The 19800-nt window shown below is 42.3% G+C and overlaps 1 protein-coding gene across 1 annotated transcript in view; it reads left to right on the top strand.

Moving 5' to 3' along the window:
- Nucleotides 1-9660: 9660 nt before the first annotated feature.
- LOC118392450 (leucine-rich repeats and immunoglobulin-like domains protein 3) overlaps nt 9661-19800 on the top strand; it is a 28518-nt gene continuing 18378 nt past the window's right edge. Inside the window, exons 1-3 of the mRNA XM_035784455.2 lie at nt 9661-10119; nt 13672-13743; nt 13852-13926. Of these exons, the coding sequence (XP_035640348.2) occupies nt 9917-10119; nt 13672-13743; nt 13852-13926 (350 nt within the window). The 5' untranslated portion in view covers nt 9661-9916. The remainder of the gene's footprint in view (nt 10120-13671; nt 13744-13851; nt 13927-19800) is intronic.

The raw sequence follows: 19800 nt of genomic DNA, 5'->3' as shown, positions 1-19800 counted from the left end.
CCCCGCCCTGTGCAACTGGGTACTGGACTTCCTGACGGGCCGCCCCCAGGTGGTGAGGGTAGGCAACAACATCTCCTCCCCGCTGATCCTCAACACGGGGGCCCCACAAGGGTGCGTTCTGAGCCCTCTCCTGTACTCCCTGTTCACCCACGACTGCGTGGCCACGCACGCCTCCAACTCAATCATCAAGTTCGCAGACGACACAACAGTGGTAGGCTTGATTACCAACAACGACGAGACGGCATACAGGGAGGAGGTGAGGGCCCCCGGAGTGTGGTGTCAGGAAAATAACCTCACACTCAACGTCAACAAAACTAAGGAGATGATTGTGGACTTCAGGAAACAGCAGAGGGAACACCCCCCTATCCACATCGATGGAACAGTAGTGGAGAGGGTAGCAAGTTTTAAGTTCCTCGGCATACACATCACAGACAAACTGAATTGGTCCACTCACACTGACAGCGTCGTGAAGAAGGCGCAGCAGCGCCTCTTCAACCTCAGGAGGCTGAAGAAATTTGGCTTGTCACCAAAAGCACTCACAAACTTCTACAGATGCACAATCGAGAGCATCCTGGCGGGCTGTATCACCGCCTGGTACGGCAACTGCTCCGCCCTCAACCGTAAGGCTCTCCAGAGGGTAGTGAGGGCTGCACAACGCACCACCAGGGGCAAACTACCTGCCCTCCAGGACACCTACACCACCCGATGTTACAGGAAGGCCATAAAGATCATCAAGGACATCAACCACCCGAACCACTGCCTGTTCACCCCGCTATCATCCAGAAAGCGAGGTCAGTACAGGTGCATCAAAGCTGGGACCGAGAGACTGAAAAACAGCTTCTATCTCAAGGCCATCAGACTGTTAAACAGCCACCACTAACATTGAGTGGCTGCTGCCAACACACTGTCATTGACACTGACCCAACTCCAGCCACTTTAATAATGGGAATTGATGGGAAATGATGTAAATATATCACTAGCCACTTTAAACAATGCTACCTTATATAATGTTACTTACCCTACATTATTCATCTCATATGCATACGTATATACTGTACTCTACATCATCGACTGCATCCTTATGTAATACATGTATCACTAGCCACTTTAACTATGCCACTTTGTTTACTTTGTCTACATACTCATCTCATATGTATATACTGTACTCGATACCATCTACTGTATGCTGCTCTGTACCATCACTCATTCATATATCCTTATGTACATATTCTTTATCCCCTTACACTGTGTATAAGACAGTAGTTTTGGAATTGTTAGTTAGATTACTTGTTGGTTATCACTGCATTGTCGGAACTAGAAGCACAAGCATTTCGCTACACTCACATTAACATCTGCTAACCATGTGTATGTGACAAATAAAAATTGATTTGATTTGATTTGATTCTCTAGGTGTCCGTCTGGAAAAAATGTCAGGAGAAATCTCAACCAAAACATCCGGTCGGAGACCGGATGGAATCTTTTCCCTTGATTCGGTTTGACCAAGAATCAAAGCCGAAGCAAATGACAAGACTCTAGACATCGTGTGGAAGCTGTAGGTACTGCAACCTCGGCCTCATTTAATCCGGTTCACCTTTAACAATTCCTGGAAGTGGCGCATGGATATTTATTTCCATCTTCAGTGATCAGATTTTCCTGCACTTTTCGATGAAACGCACGTTCTGTTATAGTCACAGCAGTGATTTAACCAGTTTTATAAACGTCTGAGTGTTTTCTATCCACACATACTAATCATATGCATATACTATATTCCTGGCATGAGCAGCAGGGTGCTGAAATGTTGCGCGATTTTTAACAGAATGTTCGAAAAAGTAGGGGGTAGGAGTAACAGGTTAATTATCATGTACCTCCCCAGGAGCATGTAACTTCATGTAAAGTGAAACCCATGGGGTATAACCTTTATTATTACTATGTGGTTACAATGTAACAACCTTTGTGGACAATAGGCTAACAAGGAGAAATAAGGAGACAGCAGAACATTTGGGATTTAAGTGGGTTAAAATCTTCCTAGAAGTCACAGAGGGTGTACAGAGGAACATGTCAAAATGCTGAATTTTGGCACTTTGGCAAGTCTTTATTCATATAAAAAAACATATATTTGTTGAATTTTCCATGTGGTCTATATTAAAGGGCACTTAATTTAATACAACAGGCTTTAACATTAATTTAACATACCAAAGGGATGCAACAAGTACTAATTTGGTGGAACGACCCCAATGCTGATCACTGCTGATGATGACTGGGAAGTTTGGTAAAGTTTTCACAACCAAGTGAGGACTGACCTATTTTCCAATCAATAACAATAACAATTCCAATTTTTTCTCATTTTAGTTCCCTCCTTTCACATCCCTATGTAAGAGAGAGAGAAACATAATGGACGGCACAGAGTACCCGAAGACATCGAAGGGTTATTAAGTGTCTTGCTCAAGGGCAGATCGAAAACTGGCCCACACGCTAACCGCTAGGCTACCTGCCGCCCATTGTGAGATTGAAGGAAGTTTTGGTCCTACTAATGCTTTCTCTTTGCCTCACCAGAGGCCTGGAACCAGTTTGTCTGTCTGCCAGCCTGACCCCTGCTCTTTGATCAGAGAGCTGGCTGTGCTGAAGGAGAAACTGGGAACCACGGACCAGAAACTGGGAGCTGTAGAGGAGATGAGGAGTGTGAACAAAGTTCAAGAGGAAGAACTGAAGACTTTGAAGGAGGGTTTATAGTGTCTGGTTCTGGGCATTTGGACCGATCTCCAGCGACATCCATTTACAGTACAAACGAGTATTCTCCAACATTGGCAGTGGCTATATTCTTCCATTACACCAGCCTTTCCCAAACTCTGTCCTGGGGAACCCAAGTGGTGTACGTTTAATTTTTTGCCATAGCACTACACAGCTGATTTAAATGATGAACTCATCATCAACTTTTGATTATTTGAATCAGCTGTATAGTACTAGGGCAAAAAACTAAATGTGCACCCCTTCGTGTCCCCAGGACCGAGTTTGGGAAACACAGCGTTACACCATGTACAACCAAGGAAGTTTACCATCTGTCATGTCTACGATGAAGAAAGGCTACCTGCGTCTACCTGGTAAAGCACCAAAGAGCGTGACAATGACAGTAACACAGCCGTAGTGAAGCTGGAGGTGGGAGACAGTGTTTACATACAGCTATGGGCTGCCAGGGTTGTCTTCGATGATACCGGAATCTACAATGGTAATGCAGGTTTTAATCAAATACCTATTAAACAGTCATACTATCATAATGTATTTGTTTGTTGCTCTGCTGCATTTAGTCTTGGATGTCAGGATCTTACTACCCTTCACCAAAATATTTATTTGGTGGTTAATTTTAGATCGTTTCTTCTTGTCATACTGTTAATGTTAAAACTATTCACTTAAATAAATAAACAATAAAATGGATAATTAAAGGTGTGTTGCTAAAACCAAAAAAGTAACATGAATGGGGGCTGGTGTGTAGTTTCTTGAGTCTGTCCTGAGCTGTTGAGGCTGCATTTTTATTTATTTGTAAACACGAAAAAACTAACTGTCTATTTACAATTTGACTCAACCCCCTTTTTTCTTCCCTGTGTGGCTCGGATCTCCAGTGGGGGTTAATCTGTGCTGTTGGAACAGCTAGTGTTTCTTTATCATTGACTTTGACTCCACTACTCATTTCTCCTGGTAGGGGAGGTTTCCTCATGTGCGAAGGGCCCAGCAGGAGAGAGATCTTGACTGACTTGACTGACGCCTCCTTGTTTGGCCAAGTGCACCAGAAACAAACAAACCACCACCGTTTTCTGGTTTATGGATAATCCCCTATATATTGTAAAATTGCTGTAGCCGTTGTTCTATCTTAATTTGACCAACAAACAAAAAAAGTGTTGTACCTTTTCACTTCATATCTGTCAGGAGACATAACAAACTACAGTAGGACAGATCTTATGGATCACCATCACTGAAGACTATGTTGTCATGGTGATGGATACATGTCTACGCACTCAAAGTATTAGTCTGAAACATGATACATGTATAGTCTCCAGCCACTGAGTGTCCCAGAAGCTATTTGTCAGAAAAACAGGCTCATTTCCTGGGACTGAAATATTGCCTTTATCCATCATTATAAGATGGATGACCTGTCAGGTACCTGAGTCTGTATCAAATACATTGTGATTCTGTGACCCACTGCATTGTACTGGTGAGTGGGAGAGTGGAACAATTATTATATTGGAGATAAACAACACCAAGGGAATGTAATTTAAGATAAGCTGCAAACAAAATCAGGGGTTCTTCATCCATCTAGGCTATCAATGTCCTTGTTTGAGTTGTCAACATAGAAGTTCGCTGCCTCTGGTCTGGATTTATAAGAAATAAAAGTCATGACCGTCAAAAATGTTACATCATTTGGTATGTTTTATTGGAGTAATTATAGGTCATTTGAGACAATCCCTTTTACTGTGTTCAGTGGTTATAAGAAGTAGGGCTGCCAGAGCATGGAGAGTTCTAGAACCTCAGTCTACATGGGACTATGAAAAACAGTACTCATATATGGCAGTAAACAGGACAGATGACCTCTGTGGGACATTTCACACTCACTTGTGGGGACAGTTGTTGTTCGTGGGGACAGGCAAGCCTTATGGGGACAATTAAATGAGATGTGAGACACAGCCACATCCTGCCTGACAACTGTCGCACAGCCCTTTCTGTCATAGTGAGGGACTCACTATGACAGATGCCGAGATGAATGGTGCAGATGCCGAGCTCCACTGTAAAGCTATCTCTGCTCTTCCCATCTATCTGAGAAGGCATCAGCGATGCATCATCGTTTTCCTTCAGATTATGTCGCGAGTCATCTTTTAATAATGCTGGATTCCATTCAGACGTTCAGTGTTAACATCGTTGGCAGAGGTTCAGTCAGGGTCCTTTGGCTCTTTTTTCAGCTCAGCAGTTTTTCAAGAGGGGAAACTCAGCATCTGGGGAACTCATGTCTCCACTGTTCTTCTCATTGCCTTTTTGAACAATTAATAAGAAACCCAGGCCCTGTCAACTCTCTCTCTCTCACACACACACACACACACACACACACACACACATGACCATCATATTGTGAGCTGTGGAAATGTCATTAGATTTTGTCTCCCACAGTGTGAGGTATTGATTGAGGCAGGAATTAGGGCTGTCCTTCACCAGCAATACTGTAGTCATAATGTGTACTCGCACCCAGTGTCTGTGATTGCCTTATACCCTGCAATCCCAGTGTAGTAGTGACTACATTTGGACAATATCTACTTTTAGTACAGCTGTCCCCCATAACAAAATGACTTGTGTTTACTTACTGCTGTAATACCACCTACTTTAGTTGTTATAAATGACTGAAACAAGAGGACAACTAGATAATTACATATCTATAATCAATAGTGACATCAGGCTGTAGACTTTTAGCATTGAACCATAAAACATTCATACAATTTTCCACTAGCATTCTTTCAATGTACAGACATTAGCTACTAGGACCCACAATTTAACAGCAGTACACTTCTTTTTAGAGTCCCAAATTGGACAGGGAAGGTTGTGGGAATTTTATCCACTAAAAACACCTCACCTGGGATCAAACTCGGATCCCACTATGCACGCAGAGAAAGTGGTACTATGGCTTTATGGGTTATAGGGTGAGTGAGGGCTTGTTGACAAATTGCTGGGTGATCGACTGGCGACCACACTCAATGCCCACGGCTGTCATCTCATTAATTATAAGCGGCATGTATCCCTGACCATGAAATATGCATCTGCACACTGCCCTCTTTATGCCACGTCCCAGTCAGCACAATGTTTATTTTGTTTAGGGGTCTCCGACCTGTAATTGGCAAAGGCCACACAACTCAGACCTGAACACAGACCACTTTTGCACCCACTCAGCCACCCATCAACAGAAACCTCACACGGGGATAGGAGGCTTGTGTGTGTAACCTTGACAACGGCCACTCTGTTCTGACACTTGCCTGTGGTAGCGAGTCGATGAGCCGAGTAGTCTGGGAAAAATGATGTTGTTTGTGCATTTTGGTAGTCAAGACTTTTGAGGTGAGATGAGCTCTCATAAACCTGGTACGTGTCTAGATGTGTGTCTAGATGCTCCACATTCCAATGGCTGGTTTCACTCTCAGAAGCATGATGCATCAGTTTTCAGTTAGAATCTCATTTGCTATTGATCCATTTTCAATGTGACACAAACATATGTAGTCACATTTTAGTCACTCAGTCACATTATGAGGTGAAACTGTTCCTAAAATGTTGTATTTTCCCCATGACTGTTTTTAACTGTTGTTTATTATATTTCCATTGGATGCTGTCTATCAACTATTTTCCATGTCCTCCCCCAACCCAAATTAAAGTTGTATCAAGTGCAACTGTGTCTGACATTTTAGATGGAGTAGACTGCAGGTTTATACAGACACAGTACCCCATTCTGACTCTGGGTAAAGAAACGTGAATACACAGTGTCTGCCTTCTGTTGCTTGTAGAGAGACCCCTCCCTCCCATGCACACACACACACAAACACACACACCCGTCAACCCTCCTCAATGTTTTTACTGGCCAACGTTGATACCTGGACCTAGGCATGCTGGGTAGACATGTTTTAATTCTGTTACTATTCTGAGTATAATGACTGGCACCTAGCCACTTGGAGTCCACTGCCATCCTCTGTACGTGCTTCCGAGGACTTCCAGGTCTTCAATGCCTTTATTTTCTTACATTCCAGACACTTGTCTTATTAAACCACACTTGATGGACCTGTAGTTCTCATGTAAGAGAAGAGTACCTCAAAACTATCCTCTGTGTGGGGTGCGGTGGATGTTCGTGGCCAGCGAAGCATCCATCATCTAGGCGCCAAACAACTCGGCAGCCAAGAAGAGAAAATATGATTTCACCAAGTAGGGAATGCTTTAGCTGGCGTGTGTTTTAGCTGAACGAGGGTCTGCTTCAGTGCATCTCCAGACAGCAGAAAAATGTGCGTCTTTGTTGAATGTGTCTCGAATGTTTGTTTGGGAATGTGTCACAATAAATGTCACTCGCATTACACACAGCCAGATTACAAACAAAGCTCTGTTTTTGTAATGTTCTTTCGCTCTCTCACCTTTTCATAAAGGTTTGTGGAGACATGCAAAGACATGTATTGGTTCGCGTTCACCCAGTAGTTTTTATGTTAAAGACTGTGGGTTGGTTGGTTTAACAACTGCTGTTGTTGCACTCATCTCCTTGCTCTCAGTCTGAGAGTGAGACCACTGCAGAGTGTTGAAGCATGAGGAAGCGATCAACTGATCAGGGATTGGACTTCCTAGGGCCCTTTAGGCATGTCACCCACCATCCAGGCCTGGCTGGCCTATACGCCCCCCTCTCTTTCCACTAATCCAGAAGGGGTCCCCAGGGACCTAATAAATCACGGCAGTCATGCAGATAGGCATGCCTTTCCACCCCCAAACTCCCACACTGTGATTGTTCCAGGGTGCTATTACGAAGTCAGACGTTCTAGAAAATGTGCCGTTGTCTGCGGATTTAGTCCAATTCAATGTATTGGAATGAAGTGTTGAAGACTGGTTTTGCTGCTGGTAAAACAACAGATAACACATAGACACAGAACAACAATACTTTTGCTGTCATTGTTTGAGCATTGGCTATAACAGATTGCTGAAAAAACAACTACTGGTTCTAGGCTACGAAAGACAAAGGACCGTTTTTTTCAGGTTGTTACATACTTGTTCAATACTGATCACAAATAAACTTTTACAGAGGATTGAAACCGAGTTGAGTCTCTAATGATATGTTAAAGGGGACCATAATTCTATCTAGTTCTAGTACAATCCAATAATTATTGTTGATCAATCGTTTTTAATGGAAAACTTGACTATCCATTGGATTGAGTGGTATGATTGGTATTGAATGTGGCATACCAATACTGTCTTATCTATGCTTCTCACATTCATATATTGCCAACACACCATGTTGAATAGCCTACCTTATTTAATGTGCATACCTTAATACCTTACAAAAAGATACTCACTTAAATTGCAGCATTTAGTTTTTGCAATTTGACTGCAAACCATTCAGAATATATGCACCTTACATAATGGAAACCCACACCTCTATAATGTTCTTTAGACACTTATGAATTTGGAGTGCAGAGAGCTATACTTGTAAAGATAATTAACAGGACAGTCCAAGAAGATAGCTCCTAATTTGTTGCTGAAGTTTTAGCACAGAATAAAATAATGAAGTTGCTCTCTGGCTGTACTGGCGGCAATGAGAATTGATTCTCCTGTGCCCCAGTTTGCTTGTATTCTGATTCTAGAGGCCAATTTCATTTTCAATTGACCAGGTGACCCATTTTGAATACAAATGACTAAGCTAATTGGGGCAACTGGGCCGAAGGACAAGTCTCACACCTTGCCGTTTCAATTATTGATGCAATAAAGCAGTCAAGAGACTGCTTAAAGACAACAATACACATGCCTCAACTTAATGACTTTCATTGTGAGTTGGAGGGGAAAAGCTAATACAATGTATTTTCCAAACAAGAGGTACTTTGGGGGAAAAGGAAAGATTGAGCAGATTTGGGATAACCAGAGGATGTGCAATTTTCGGATGAAATTGGGGTGAGTTTTTTGTGTGTAATTGGGCAAAAATGGGGGAGGAAATGGAGTCAGTTATGCTGCAAGCAATCAGGACTTATTAGAAGCATGCATTATTCAGGTTGTTTTGCCTGAAGGAGTGGAGTGAACTGCAATTCATGGAAATGTAACCAACTGGTATCAGACCCTGGCCAAAGTACACCTACAGTATGTCCACAGTCACACCTAATAACATGGGAGATTGAATGATAAGCCGAAAGGGAAACAACTGTAAATAGAATTTACAGGAAACTGCTCTTTCACACTCCGCCTACAGGAACGCTTGATACATTACAATGGGCCATGAAGTGTCATGATGTGTCTTTCACATGGTCATAAATAATGACACAGGAGTTTCTTAAATTATCATAGTAGTTCTTGAGTGGTTTTTATTCTTACTTTTATTTTATGTTCTATTTTCTATTATCTATATTATTATCATTGTTGGAAAGAGCTCTCAAGGTGAGAATTTCACTGTACTGTTTTACACCTATTGTATTTCACATGGTAATAAGCAAAGAGAGGGGAAAGTAGCCTTCATCTTGCTAATCATTTATCAGAGATTACACATTGTTAAGCTTTCGCGAATTTACAACCAGTAATAAGTCATAAAAACAAATGACCTTTGGCCATGCGTTCTCAAAAACCTTAGTTTTATCTGTGGTAAGACTATCTTTGACACACATGATCAAATATTTCTGTGAAATGTCTCCATTCATCAACATTATGGTGTAAACAAAGTTGTGTAAAATTGGAATAAAATTCAACAGGAACAGTTGTAAGGTGGTTGCTGGATCGAATCCCCGAACTGACAAGGTACAAATCTGTCGTTCTTGCCCACAGTTCCCCGGTAGGCCGTCATTGTAAATAAGAATCTGTTCTTAACTGACTTGCCTAGTAAAATAAAGGTTAAATTAAAAAATAGGTCTACTATCTACACTCCCCTCCCGGTGCGCATCACTCCAACAACCAATAGATGGGCAGGCTGTTGGGAGCCGTGGAAGTAGTGGCTGCTGCGAGGGCAAAGCAAAAAGTATGCTAGTACAGGCAACAACTTTTACAGAGGTATGGAGAAGTTTAGGTCCCGTAAAAATATTTTACATGTTTGTAGTGTCAAAGGAATACGGTCGAGGAATTGGATTTAAGGACTAAACCGGACAACATTGTCCTTGAGTTGTAACTTTTACTATATTGTATTTTCTCGCGCTTTTCTCTAAAACTTGGGGAGGACTTCAGTGTGGCTAAAATGTCCGCATCTATGCAGCCTCTCAACCCTGCGATGTATGCGGTCGTTTTCTTACTGTTTTCCCGAATAGAACTTATACTTGGATATGATGAAAACACAAGGACGTGTCCGTCTCCATGCACATGTTTTGGAGACCTGTTGGACTGCAGTCGGTTGAAAAGGCGTGGAATTCCTGAAAATCTTCCCGAATGGACCGTACAATTGTAAGTCAATTTAGAAAGGTTTTGTTGACTTGCCATTTTATCTTCACTACCCATATATACGAACAGCTATCTTAATTACTTTCACACCTATGTTTGAAATGAGAAATTTGATAGATACAGGTTTTAACATAGTTACAACAAGTGTATGAATGGAATACTCGAATAGATAAATTACATATATGCAGAGAATTACGTGATTTGTTACATTGTTGCCAACTTTGTTACGTTGTTGCTAGCTGACGATTCGAAGAGAATGAAACCGTTTGAAAACAAAGTTTATTTCCCTTCACATCGAAAAGAAAGGGAAATCAGTCCTAAATCCTTACTTTTTATTCCCAAAGACTGGTTTGCTGTTTAGAAAGTATTTCGCAATGACGCAGGATAGGCCACTCCATTTTCCAAGGTGCAAGCGTTTCGTTTTTTTGTAATTCAGCAGACGCTGTAATCCAGAGCGATTTGATGCATTTTTGTACTGTTTCCCTTGCTGGCCCCGTGTGAGACTCGAACCCACAACCCCGGCGTTGCAAGCGCCATGTTCTACCAACTGAGCCATAAAGACATTTACTGAATAAAAGTCGTGTTTGTCACATTTAGAATTATATTATTGTTTTCTTTATCTTTATTTATTGTAATTTCGAATTCTGAAAGATGTAGTGATATATTGGGTCACTTTACCCCATTGTTTACCATTCCTTAGCAGCATTTGGTGTTATTTCAGATATAGAAAAATACTGTAAACATCAAGGAAATAGGGATTTTGCACTCGAACTACACTGTAATTTAAATCAAACGTATTTCTTGCAATGTCACACTGCCTACAATTATTCCATGTGAATACCTATAGGATATGTGAGCCATACTCCTCAGGAACAAGAGGGAAGCTCAGTCTTGTAAATAATAAAGCAGGCCGTTTTAGAAGAAGATATAACACTAATGACCTTTGTACATCAATGTCCCATTATCAGTCGTTCTACACTAGTGAATCATTAGTTGGCCTACCTACTGCATGGAGTTTTTTTATTAGGATTTTTCCAATCGCCCATTAGGCCCAACAAGACATGCCAACATCAGTAGGCTAGTGAGTTGGTAGTACTGTTTGCTTTTGAGTTTGTTGTTAGTGCAGTGAGGTACAATAATTTGCCAACGTTATATAGTTCATGGAAAACTTTCAACAGGCTTTTGGGATTTTGGAGCCATCACAATTTCCATGAACGAAGAGCATAAAATGCCATCATAAACAATTGATTACAATTCATTTTGACAACTTGTTGAACCTGAAGAGGTTGGGCAACTGTTTTTTCAGCATGTAAATATCAGGTAACATCATGATAAGGAGCTAATGCAGAATACAGATGTCCATTACACTAGGCCCTAGATGAGACCAACTGCTCAATGACAATTGTTTTCCTTTTGTTTATGAGGTGATACCATCATTGAGCCTTTCCATATTATGTGAGCTCAGAAGTTCTTCAGGCCCCAGGGCTATTAAGACAATAAATACATAATGTCAAATGAAGTCACTCCAGGCCAATCTCCCATGGTAATGCCTCAAATAGTTGTTTAACATGTATTAATAAGCAGATGTTCATAGGTCTGCCTGCCTGGCTTCCAGTCAGACTGCACCATGTTGATATATCCTCACTACTAGCTTGGGTTTTTTCTAGTTCATATTTCACAACACATCTAGGCTAGTTAGTCCCCTGTTAGAATGTTTGTTTGGCATTTACAAAATGTGTGCTGCCTGCTCTGGAAATTTTACGTTGCCAGAAAACACAGGCACAGCCTCGTAACCGACCAAAAAGGGAGAAAAAAAGTTCCACATGGGGGGGAAAATTCTTTGCACTCCGGCATGCTAATTTACGAGTGTCTCTCCAGCACATCTTAAACTGCCCGGCCCTTTGTTTTCCAGCACCCCATTATTTCTGCTGAATTAGCATCTCCAGAGCCACCGATGGTACTGATTACGGAGCCACTGTTGGATTAGTTCGTACAAACTCTCTGAAAGAGAGCGAAAGCGAGGGAAGGAGGGATGGATGGAGGGAGGGAGTGAATGTGGGAGGGAGAAGCATTTGGTTTGAGCTTCAGATTTCTCAGTGAGTGAGCGAGGGGTACAGGTTTTACAATTCAAATGTAGACAAGTTAGAATTTTCCCAAGTTTTTTAGGGTTTATAGGAATGTAGCATAATATGCATTTGACGAGGTAAGCACTCAGGAGACTCACTCAACATTGCTGTATTACCAGACTATTCCACCCACAGCCAGTTCTCACCTCACTAAAAGCAGATGTGATTAACTATTAGAATAACTTGGCATTATAAAATAACTTTACATTTTCACAGATTTACCTGAGCGAGACGGGCTTCAGTGTCTCCTGAAAAAAATCCAAGTTAAAGTGTGATATCAAGCCCTTACGTTATGGCACTTCAGAGATAAGGAGAGGAAGCGCTCTGGATTATAATGTGAGAGCTTTAGCTGGTGGGAAAGGGTATGCCTTTTATCAGTTTGGAAGTCAATGACCTATTTTCCCTTGTGAATCTGTATTAGTCCAAGTGCTTTATAACCACATCAAAGAACCAGCAGGTCTATCTTATCTCATTACTAAGAGGATGGATAACTTGGTTTCATTCACTTGTCAGACACGGATAAATGTGTGGCGCACATTTTCATGTCTAATAGACACAGGCCAAGGCCTATATAGCTGTACCGATTTAATCTGGTCCACTTCTGGACCTGGATTTTTGAAGGAAGTGTAAGTGTCAGAAACCCTCAGGGTTTATCTGGACATTTTTGATACGACACATCTCTACTTCTCCCATATGGCCCGATTAGTGTAACAAAAACATACAGCTGCGTGTTGGCAAGGGAAAAAAGTTTCAGAGAGAGAAGTAAAACTCTTGTTGAAGAGTTGAAGGAACTATTTGCTGAAGAATAAAACCAGGGCCAGATCTAGAAAATGGCTTAGAAACTCGCTTTCCCGGCATTGTGAATAGATTACCAGTTGTTCGGTTTTTCTCCCTCCCTCCTCTCAGCTCCAGTTGATGGATTCCAGATGGGGGGCAATCCAAAAAAAGGGTCTGGCACCACAATGTTGATCGTGCACAGCAGCGTCAATAACTCCACAGATTTATAACACTCTGGGACAGGCAGGCTTCTCTAGGCATGTTTTCCACCCCCTCTTAAAAATGGAGAGAAAAAATGGAATCTCTCCCTTCCGTAACTTAGCTGGTTGTCTGTTTTGGCTCGGTGATTCAAGAGCGGATTGGATCCATGAGCTTGTCTGGCTGGATTTTCTCTCAATGTTTATAAAAATAGGCTGCTATGCCAAAACTAGGCCTATAGCTAGTTAGCTTTACTTTTTTGCATACAGTGGTTTGTTTTGAAAATGACTCAGTTGCTTTCCGACATTACTTCAGTTGGAGCTGTATAGGCTAGGCTCACTCAGACAAGTTATGTCTCCTGTTTAAAAACAGAAAGGCCAGTATATGATTGGTTGTGAAGTGAACGGCCCTCCATGTTGTGTAACTTTCCTCTAACAAACGTCTTTCTTCACAGGGACCTGAGCCATAATAAATTGCAGTCGCTCGACAGCACTGTGTTTAGGAAACTGCGGCACCTAAGTGAGATGTAAGTATACTCTGTGTTCTGTACTTCCTAGAGTAAACAACGTCAGTCACAAACACTCTCCCTCCACACCACATGTGACAAACAACCTTTGTGCCTGTGTGTTTACAGAAAGCTAAACAACAATGAATTTGAGACGGTACCTGATTTGGGCCCTCATGCGGCAAACATCACCACCCTCATTCTGTAAGTATTACTTTTGAAACAACCCTCCCCCACCAACCCACCCATCAGAGTTGTCAGTACTAGTTAACAGTGTAGAGCTGCTAAGCCCTGCTCCTCCCTCCTTGGTGGAAGCCCTTTTGGCTGAGTTGGTTCCCAGACTGGGTTGTCCCAGGCATGGCAGCCAGTTTGAGACAAGTCACTCACATGTCTGAAAATGAATGTCATCGTTAAAAATGGAATCGCCAGAGGTGGTTCCAGTGTTTCCATAAGTGCTGATCCAGGATCTGTAAGATTAGAGTTTTCTGTCTGTCCATTTCCGTTATAGATAGTCTGTATGAATAGTGTGGCATTTCATCCATCTGGAGGTTGAGTGTTTGTATACACTCCTAGTAGTATGGCTCCAGAACATGATGGAGCAATGTGGGGCTTTCATGTGTTTTCAAAGACAAATAGACCCATCAGTGTCAGAGGTTTCAAAGCATTGATTTCAAACTTTTCCCCCGGCACAATGTCTCACAAAATCTACGGATAGGACATTTCTCCCCCACAAGAATGCATCCATCTCAAAAACTAGAAGAGGCATATTGCTCATCAAGCCTGAACTTGACAAGCAGTAACACCAGAGAAAGAAGCCAACAGCCAGAGGGGTTTCAGACGTCGGCTATTAGTCAATTTGTCTTCAGACTTTTAGGTGTATAGCCTATAGGCCACAGATGTGGCTGGCGGTATTACCTGGAACTAAAATAAAATACAGTACACCAGGGTATGTTTGATTTCCAGTAGGGCTGATTCATTTATGAACTTCTGAACATTATCCATCAGACAACATTCAGAGGTTTTAGGAGTTGTACAATAGTATTCCCCTCTACTCTCAATTCTCCACTCAAGATGCATATTTGGTTGCTGTTGCTTATTGAAACATATCATGTATGAATAAGAGAACAATTCCAATAGATTTCACCGTTGAATGTTCCAAAGTATGTCAGCCAGCCTAGTTGTCATCACCAATGTGCTTTTGGGAATGATCAATTCATACTTTCTTACCACAGCGTGCGTTCATTTGTGTCTGTGGGTGCGTGCATAGTATTGCCAGTTGCATTGCTTAGTGTCTACTTGGCAACTAAAATCTCTGAGGGGGGGATTTAAATACAAAATCCCTCTCCCCACTCTTTCTTTTTGTTGCTGGTATTGGCATCATTGATGGAGAATATGTGTGTGGTATTTCCTATTGGAAAAAGAACAGAGTTTTGAGAAGCCATCAGATGACTTATTTTTCAGACTGGCGCCTGTAATGAGAAGCAGGGCTGCTGCGTTAGCATCTGACCCAAATGGCTAATAACACAGTTAACACATCATCACAACTTTGTTCCTGTACATTATCAGATTGCAGTAGGACCGCATCAACTACAGTGCTATAACTGATACATAATACACAACGTCTACCTGAAGGGAAACATGGTTGAACGATGAGAGAAAGAGTTATAATGTTGGTTTGGATCCTCGAGTACCCCCCACCAGTACACATTTCTGTTGTAGCCCTGTACAAACACACTTGATTCTTGCTAATTGAGGGCTTGATGATTAGTAGACCAGTTGAATCAGGTGTGTTTGTCCAGAGTTACAATACAAATGTGTACTGTTGGGTGTACTTGAGGACCAGGGTTGGGAAACACTGGTTTAGTAGGTTTTAGGTTATTGCAGTATTGAGTTACAAAGTTACAATGTTTGTTGCCAAAAGCTTTGTAAGCAAGACATCCAGGTATATCTGTCAGCTTAGTTACCCACAGAACTAACACTTTATAAGAAATAATGAATTGGTAGATAAGCAGAATATGAAGCTCTTTCCAGTTCCAACCTTTTCCATACAAAGAGATTGCATCAAACCGTCTTCTCCAAATACCTAATCAGCCCTGGAATCACCAGATAATTTGTAGAGCCCACCAAACTCAACGAGAGGTGGTTTCACAGCAATCTGGTTTAAGCCCCCACCCCCTACCATAAATTCCTGGGAAATTGTTCAATTAATTAAGATGATCACGACTCAATTACTACCAGCTGCAGGGTTATTGCCGTTTGTTTTTACTCTGGGCTGTGGGGTCAAGGAAGTTGACGAGAGCTGCCGCTATGTCTGCCTGGCTGTTTGAATAAGTGGCATTCGATACCCCGGGGCTTTTCCCCCCCTTACTCCCCTCCCAGGCTAGAGTAATGAAGGAAGGGGAAGAAAATCTCCAGTGTGTGCGAATGGAAGGGAAAAATCAGACTGTACTAAATAGAGAAAAAAGGGGGGGGGGTTCAGGATTAGGAAGCCTCCGCTGTTGATTCAATGTCATTGCGTTATTAAAAAGTAGAGTGTTGCTGCCTTTGGTGTAACTTGTTTGTGCATGTGTGTTTCTGACTGACAGCGGCCTCTGCGGTTTAGCTATAATTTATGTGGATTTTTTTTATTCTTTTCATTCAAAAAGGAACATTTCTGTTGCAGCGTCACTTGTCTACAATCGTCTCACACTGTGGTCTTGTTTATGTAGGTCATATTTCTTCAGATAAACAAATTCAGAGTGTGAAGGCAACTCAGTCCAAAAATATAGAGTAGATTTGCTCGAAAACAGCCAAATTAGACACAAGCGTAAATCATATTGAGATGTGCTGCTGTGTGGTCTTATTTCTTTAATGTTTGCTTTTTTTTTTTACTGATATCAATAAAATTCCTTAGAGTACACTTAATGAGTCTGGCAGCACATTTCAGCGGATCTAGGATCAGCTTACCATTAATGAAGAGTACACCGCCTTCTATTCAAATAGTTATTAAGTTGTCTACTATACCCAAAGGCTTGGAGTTTCCTCAAGTTGGGAGACATGCATGTGCTACCTGCTTAAGTTCATGAATAAACAAAGCACAGTTTGATAGATGCTTTAAATTCACCCGGTCATACATTTTAATGTGTGTTAAAATGAGATGTGTGTGTACAATGTGTGTTAAAATGAGAACCTGAGGAGACCCAAACAAGAATGACAGGCAGGTCTTGAAACTATTAACATAGTAACCTTATTTGTGAGAAAATTGGTTAAACAAATTTGAAGTGTGTGCCATCCAAATGGACAATGCACCGCTTGTTTGTCCGTGGAGTTGGCCCGACGGGTGGAGATCAACAGATAAGCACATGAAACTCTCCAGTACACAGCGTTTTGGTTGGCCTTTCAAAAGCTCTCATTAGATCTCTGGGCAGATGTAGGGGAGTAGAGAGAGATGGAGAGAAACTGTTTTGTTGAATGGACCGTAGCCACGTTCTCCTCCACGTCTATCCCTGTAGGCCTCAACTGCACAGTCTCAGTTGATATCACAGTCCTCATCTGCCACAATGTTTAAGGTTAGAGTTGGCTGGGTGTTGAGATTCTGTAGTATGTTGTACTTACAGGTTAATACAACAGGGTTCAATTAATTGCTCAGTGGTCTCTGAGATTCAAGCAAGTGAAGCCATTACCCGTTCCTGTAGGTCCTCACCTAGCCTATCTGTAGAGGGCTGGCCTCTGCTGTGTGTAGTCCATGTTTTGCCAGATGGTCTTGACCACATCCTTCAAAATAGGGGTCCTCATGAGGGTTATAAAAGGCGTTGACTTGTGCGGTCTCTGATTCAGACACATTTCAGTTGAAGGCATTCAGTTGTATAACTGTATATCCTCCTTTCCCTTTCTTTGTACTTCCCAGGACATTACTTTTTTTGTGGATTCTTATGCATATACTTATTCTTATGGATTCTTATGCTCCATAATGTCAAGTTTTCAAAGCCATACGCGAGGCTCGTTTGGCCGTGCTGCTGCTCCAGTTTCAACTGTTCTGCCTTATTATTATTCGACCATGCTGGTCATTTATGAACATTTTAACATCTTGGCCATGTTCTGTTGTAATCTCCACCCGGCACAGCCAGAAGAGGACTGGCCACCTCACATAGCCTGGTTCCTCTCTAGGTTTCTTCCTAGGTTTTGGCCTTTCTTGGGAGTTTTTCCTAGCCACCGTGCTTCTAAACCTGCATTGCTTGCTGTTTGGGGTTTTAGGCTGGGTTTCTGTACTGCACTTTGAGATATCAGCTGATGTATGAAGGGCTATATAAATAAATTTGATTTGATTTGATTTGGTTTGTAGCAGCACACTGGGTTCAAGTGGGAAGTGTGTCAGAGAGTAAGCATTTGGGGCTTCTCCGATGGAGGGACTGCTCATTCTCCACAACTTAGCTGAGGGTTAGCATCACATGCAGCTAAACAGAATCCTTGATGTATCTGGCCCATTTGCACTCAAGCTAAAAAGGTTTGTTCATATATGAGTTGTCTGGTGGTGGAGTCTAGGCTTCAGGGTGATGCTCCACAGCTGGCCAGATGTTTACTGTGTGGGGAAAGGAGAGGGGGTTGGGATACAAAGACCAGGGACTCATCATCATCATCATCATCACCACCACATCACACCTCCCTCCAGCTGACAGGCCCCAGGGTCAGTCCGTCTTTTGTAGAGGAACATGGACTGAGCAGCCAGCGTTGACAGTTTCTTTCCAACTGCCCCCTTCCCTCAAAATATATTGAAGTCCGGGGCTCCACAAAACTGGAAATACAGGTTCTTTATTTTTTTTCTCCCAGCCCGTCTTCTCCTCTTCTCTCAGCGAACATGTAAACCCAGGCCCAGGGGGTGTGTGCCCCTTTTGTTTGGGACCACAGAGGCCGTGGTGCGTGGAAAGTCCTTTGCAAATCTGCACACAAAAGGCTGTCTTGTACCCTCTCTACTGAGGGTGGTGTGCTGCACTGCACCTAGCTCAGCCTGTGGCTGTTGCCTAAATTGTGTTATTATAAAAAAAAAAAAATGAAATCATTTTTTTAGGCAGTGACTGAGTGTTTAAAATGAAAAAAAGGGGGATTTGGTTTCAGCCTCCCAGAACCTACCCTCTACCCCCACCCTCAGCCCCACACTCTTACAGTCGGTTGGCATAGAACCAAGCTTTGAGTCTTGGCCTTGACGGAGGCTAGGCAGAGGGACGTGCTGTGGCAGGTTCTACCCCTACGTGCCCCAGAAACCCCATCAGCCTCTCCTCCCTGGGCCTCTATCCATATATCCTCCTGGTACTGCCTTTGTTCCAGGTTGGACTGACTGACAGACACACTCGTCTGTTTTCCTCTGTATGTTTTGGTGGTAAGGCTGCCAAGGGGTGTCATTGTCTCAACGTGGGGAGCCTAGTCATAAGAGAGGTATGGATGGCAGATTTAGGGAAATGTGTGGAAAATGACTGCTCCGTCCAAGTCAAAGATCCCACTTTCTGAGGCTTCATGATGGACTGAGAAGCTATGTTGCCACTGTGCTCAATTTCTCGCTTGATTGTATCTTCAGTGCTTTTTTAGTCTCGCTTTGGCCAGGCGTACAGCGGAGCTGAGCCAGTTTGAGACTTTGTGTCTGGCTCTCGACTAGTGCTGGTTCAGTGTGTCCGTTTCATTGTTGTTTTCTTATTGGCAGCTTCTTGAACCAGTACTTCTCAGCCATGTCAATGTTCATCCATTTCTCCAAAGGGCTGTATGTTGACATGTGCATTGCATGCATGCACAGTATAGGGAAAATGCTAACATTCACTTTGGTCAGTATAAGGAAAATGCACAAAAAACATGTATCATAAAGAAGATAAATTTAAGAACTGATGCGTTAATACAAGTTATCATTTTTGGGGGGCGGGGTTGTTATGTTAGCCTTGCAACTAATACTGAAATGGGGCCTGCAGTCTGGTGTATTAGAGGGAATTTCTACTCTTTTCCCTCACTCTCCCTTTCCCTCGCTCTCCCTTTCTCTACCCGTCGAGGCCCATACACAAAGACGGCTCTGTACAGACACTGTTTATAACTAAGCAGTCCCTGCACTGCAATTTAGGA

Source organism: Oncorhynchus keta, chromosome 13 (genome assembly GCF_023373465.1).
Source record: "Oncorhynchus keta strain PuntledgeMale-10-30-2019 chromosome 13, Oket_V2, whole genome shotgun sequence".
Lineage (NCBI taxonomy): Eukaryota > Metazoa > Chordata > Actinopteri > Salmoniformes > Salmonidae > Oncorhynchus > Oncorhynchus keta.
This window is presented reverse-complemented; position numbering and strand designations above follow the sequence as displayed.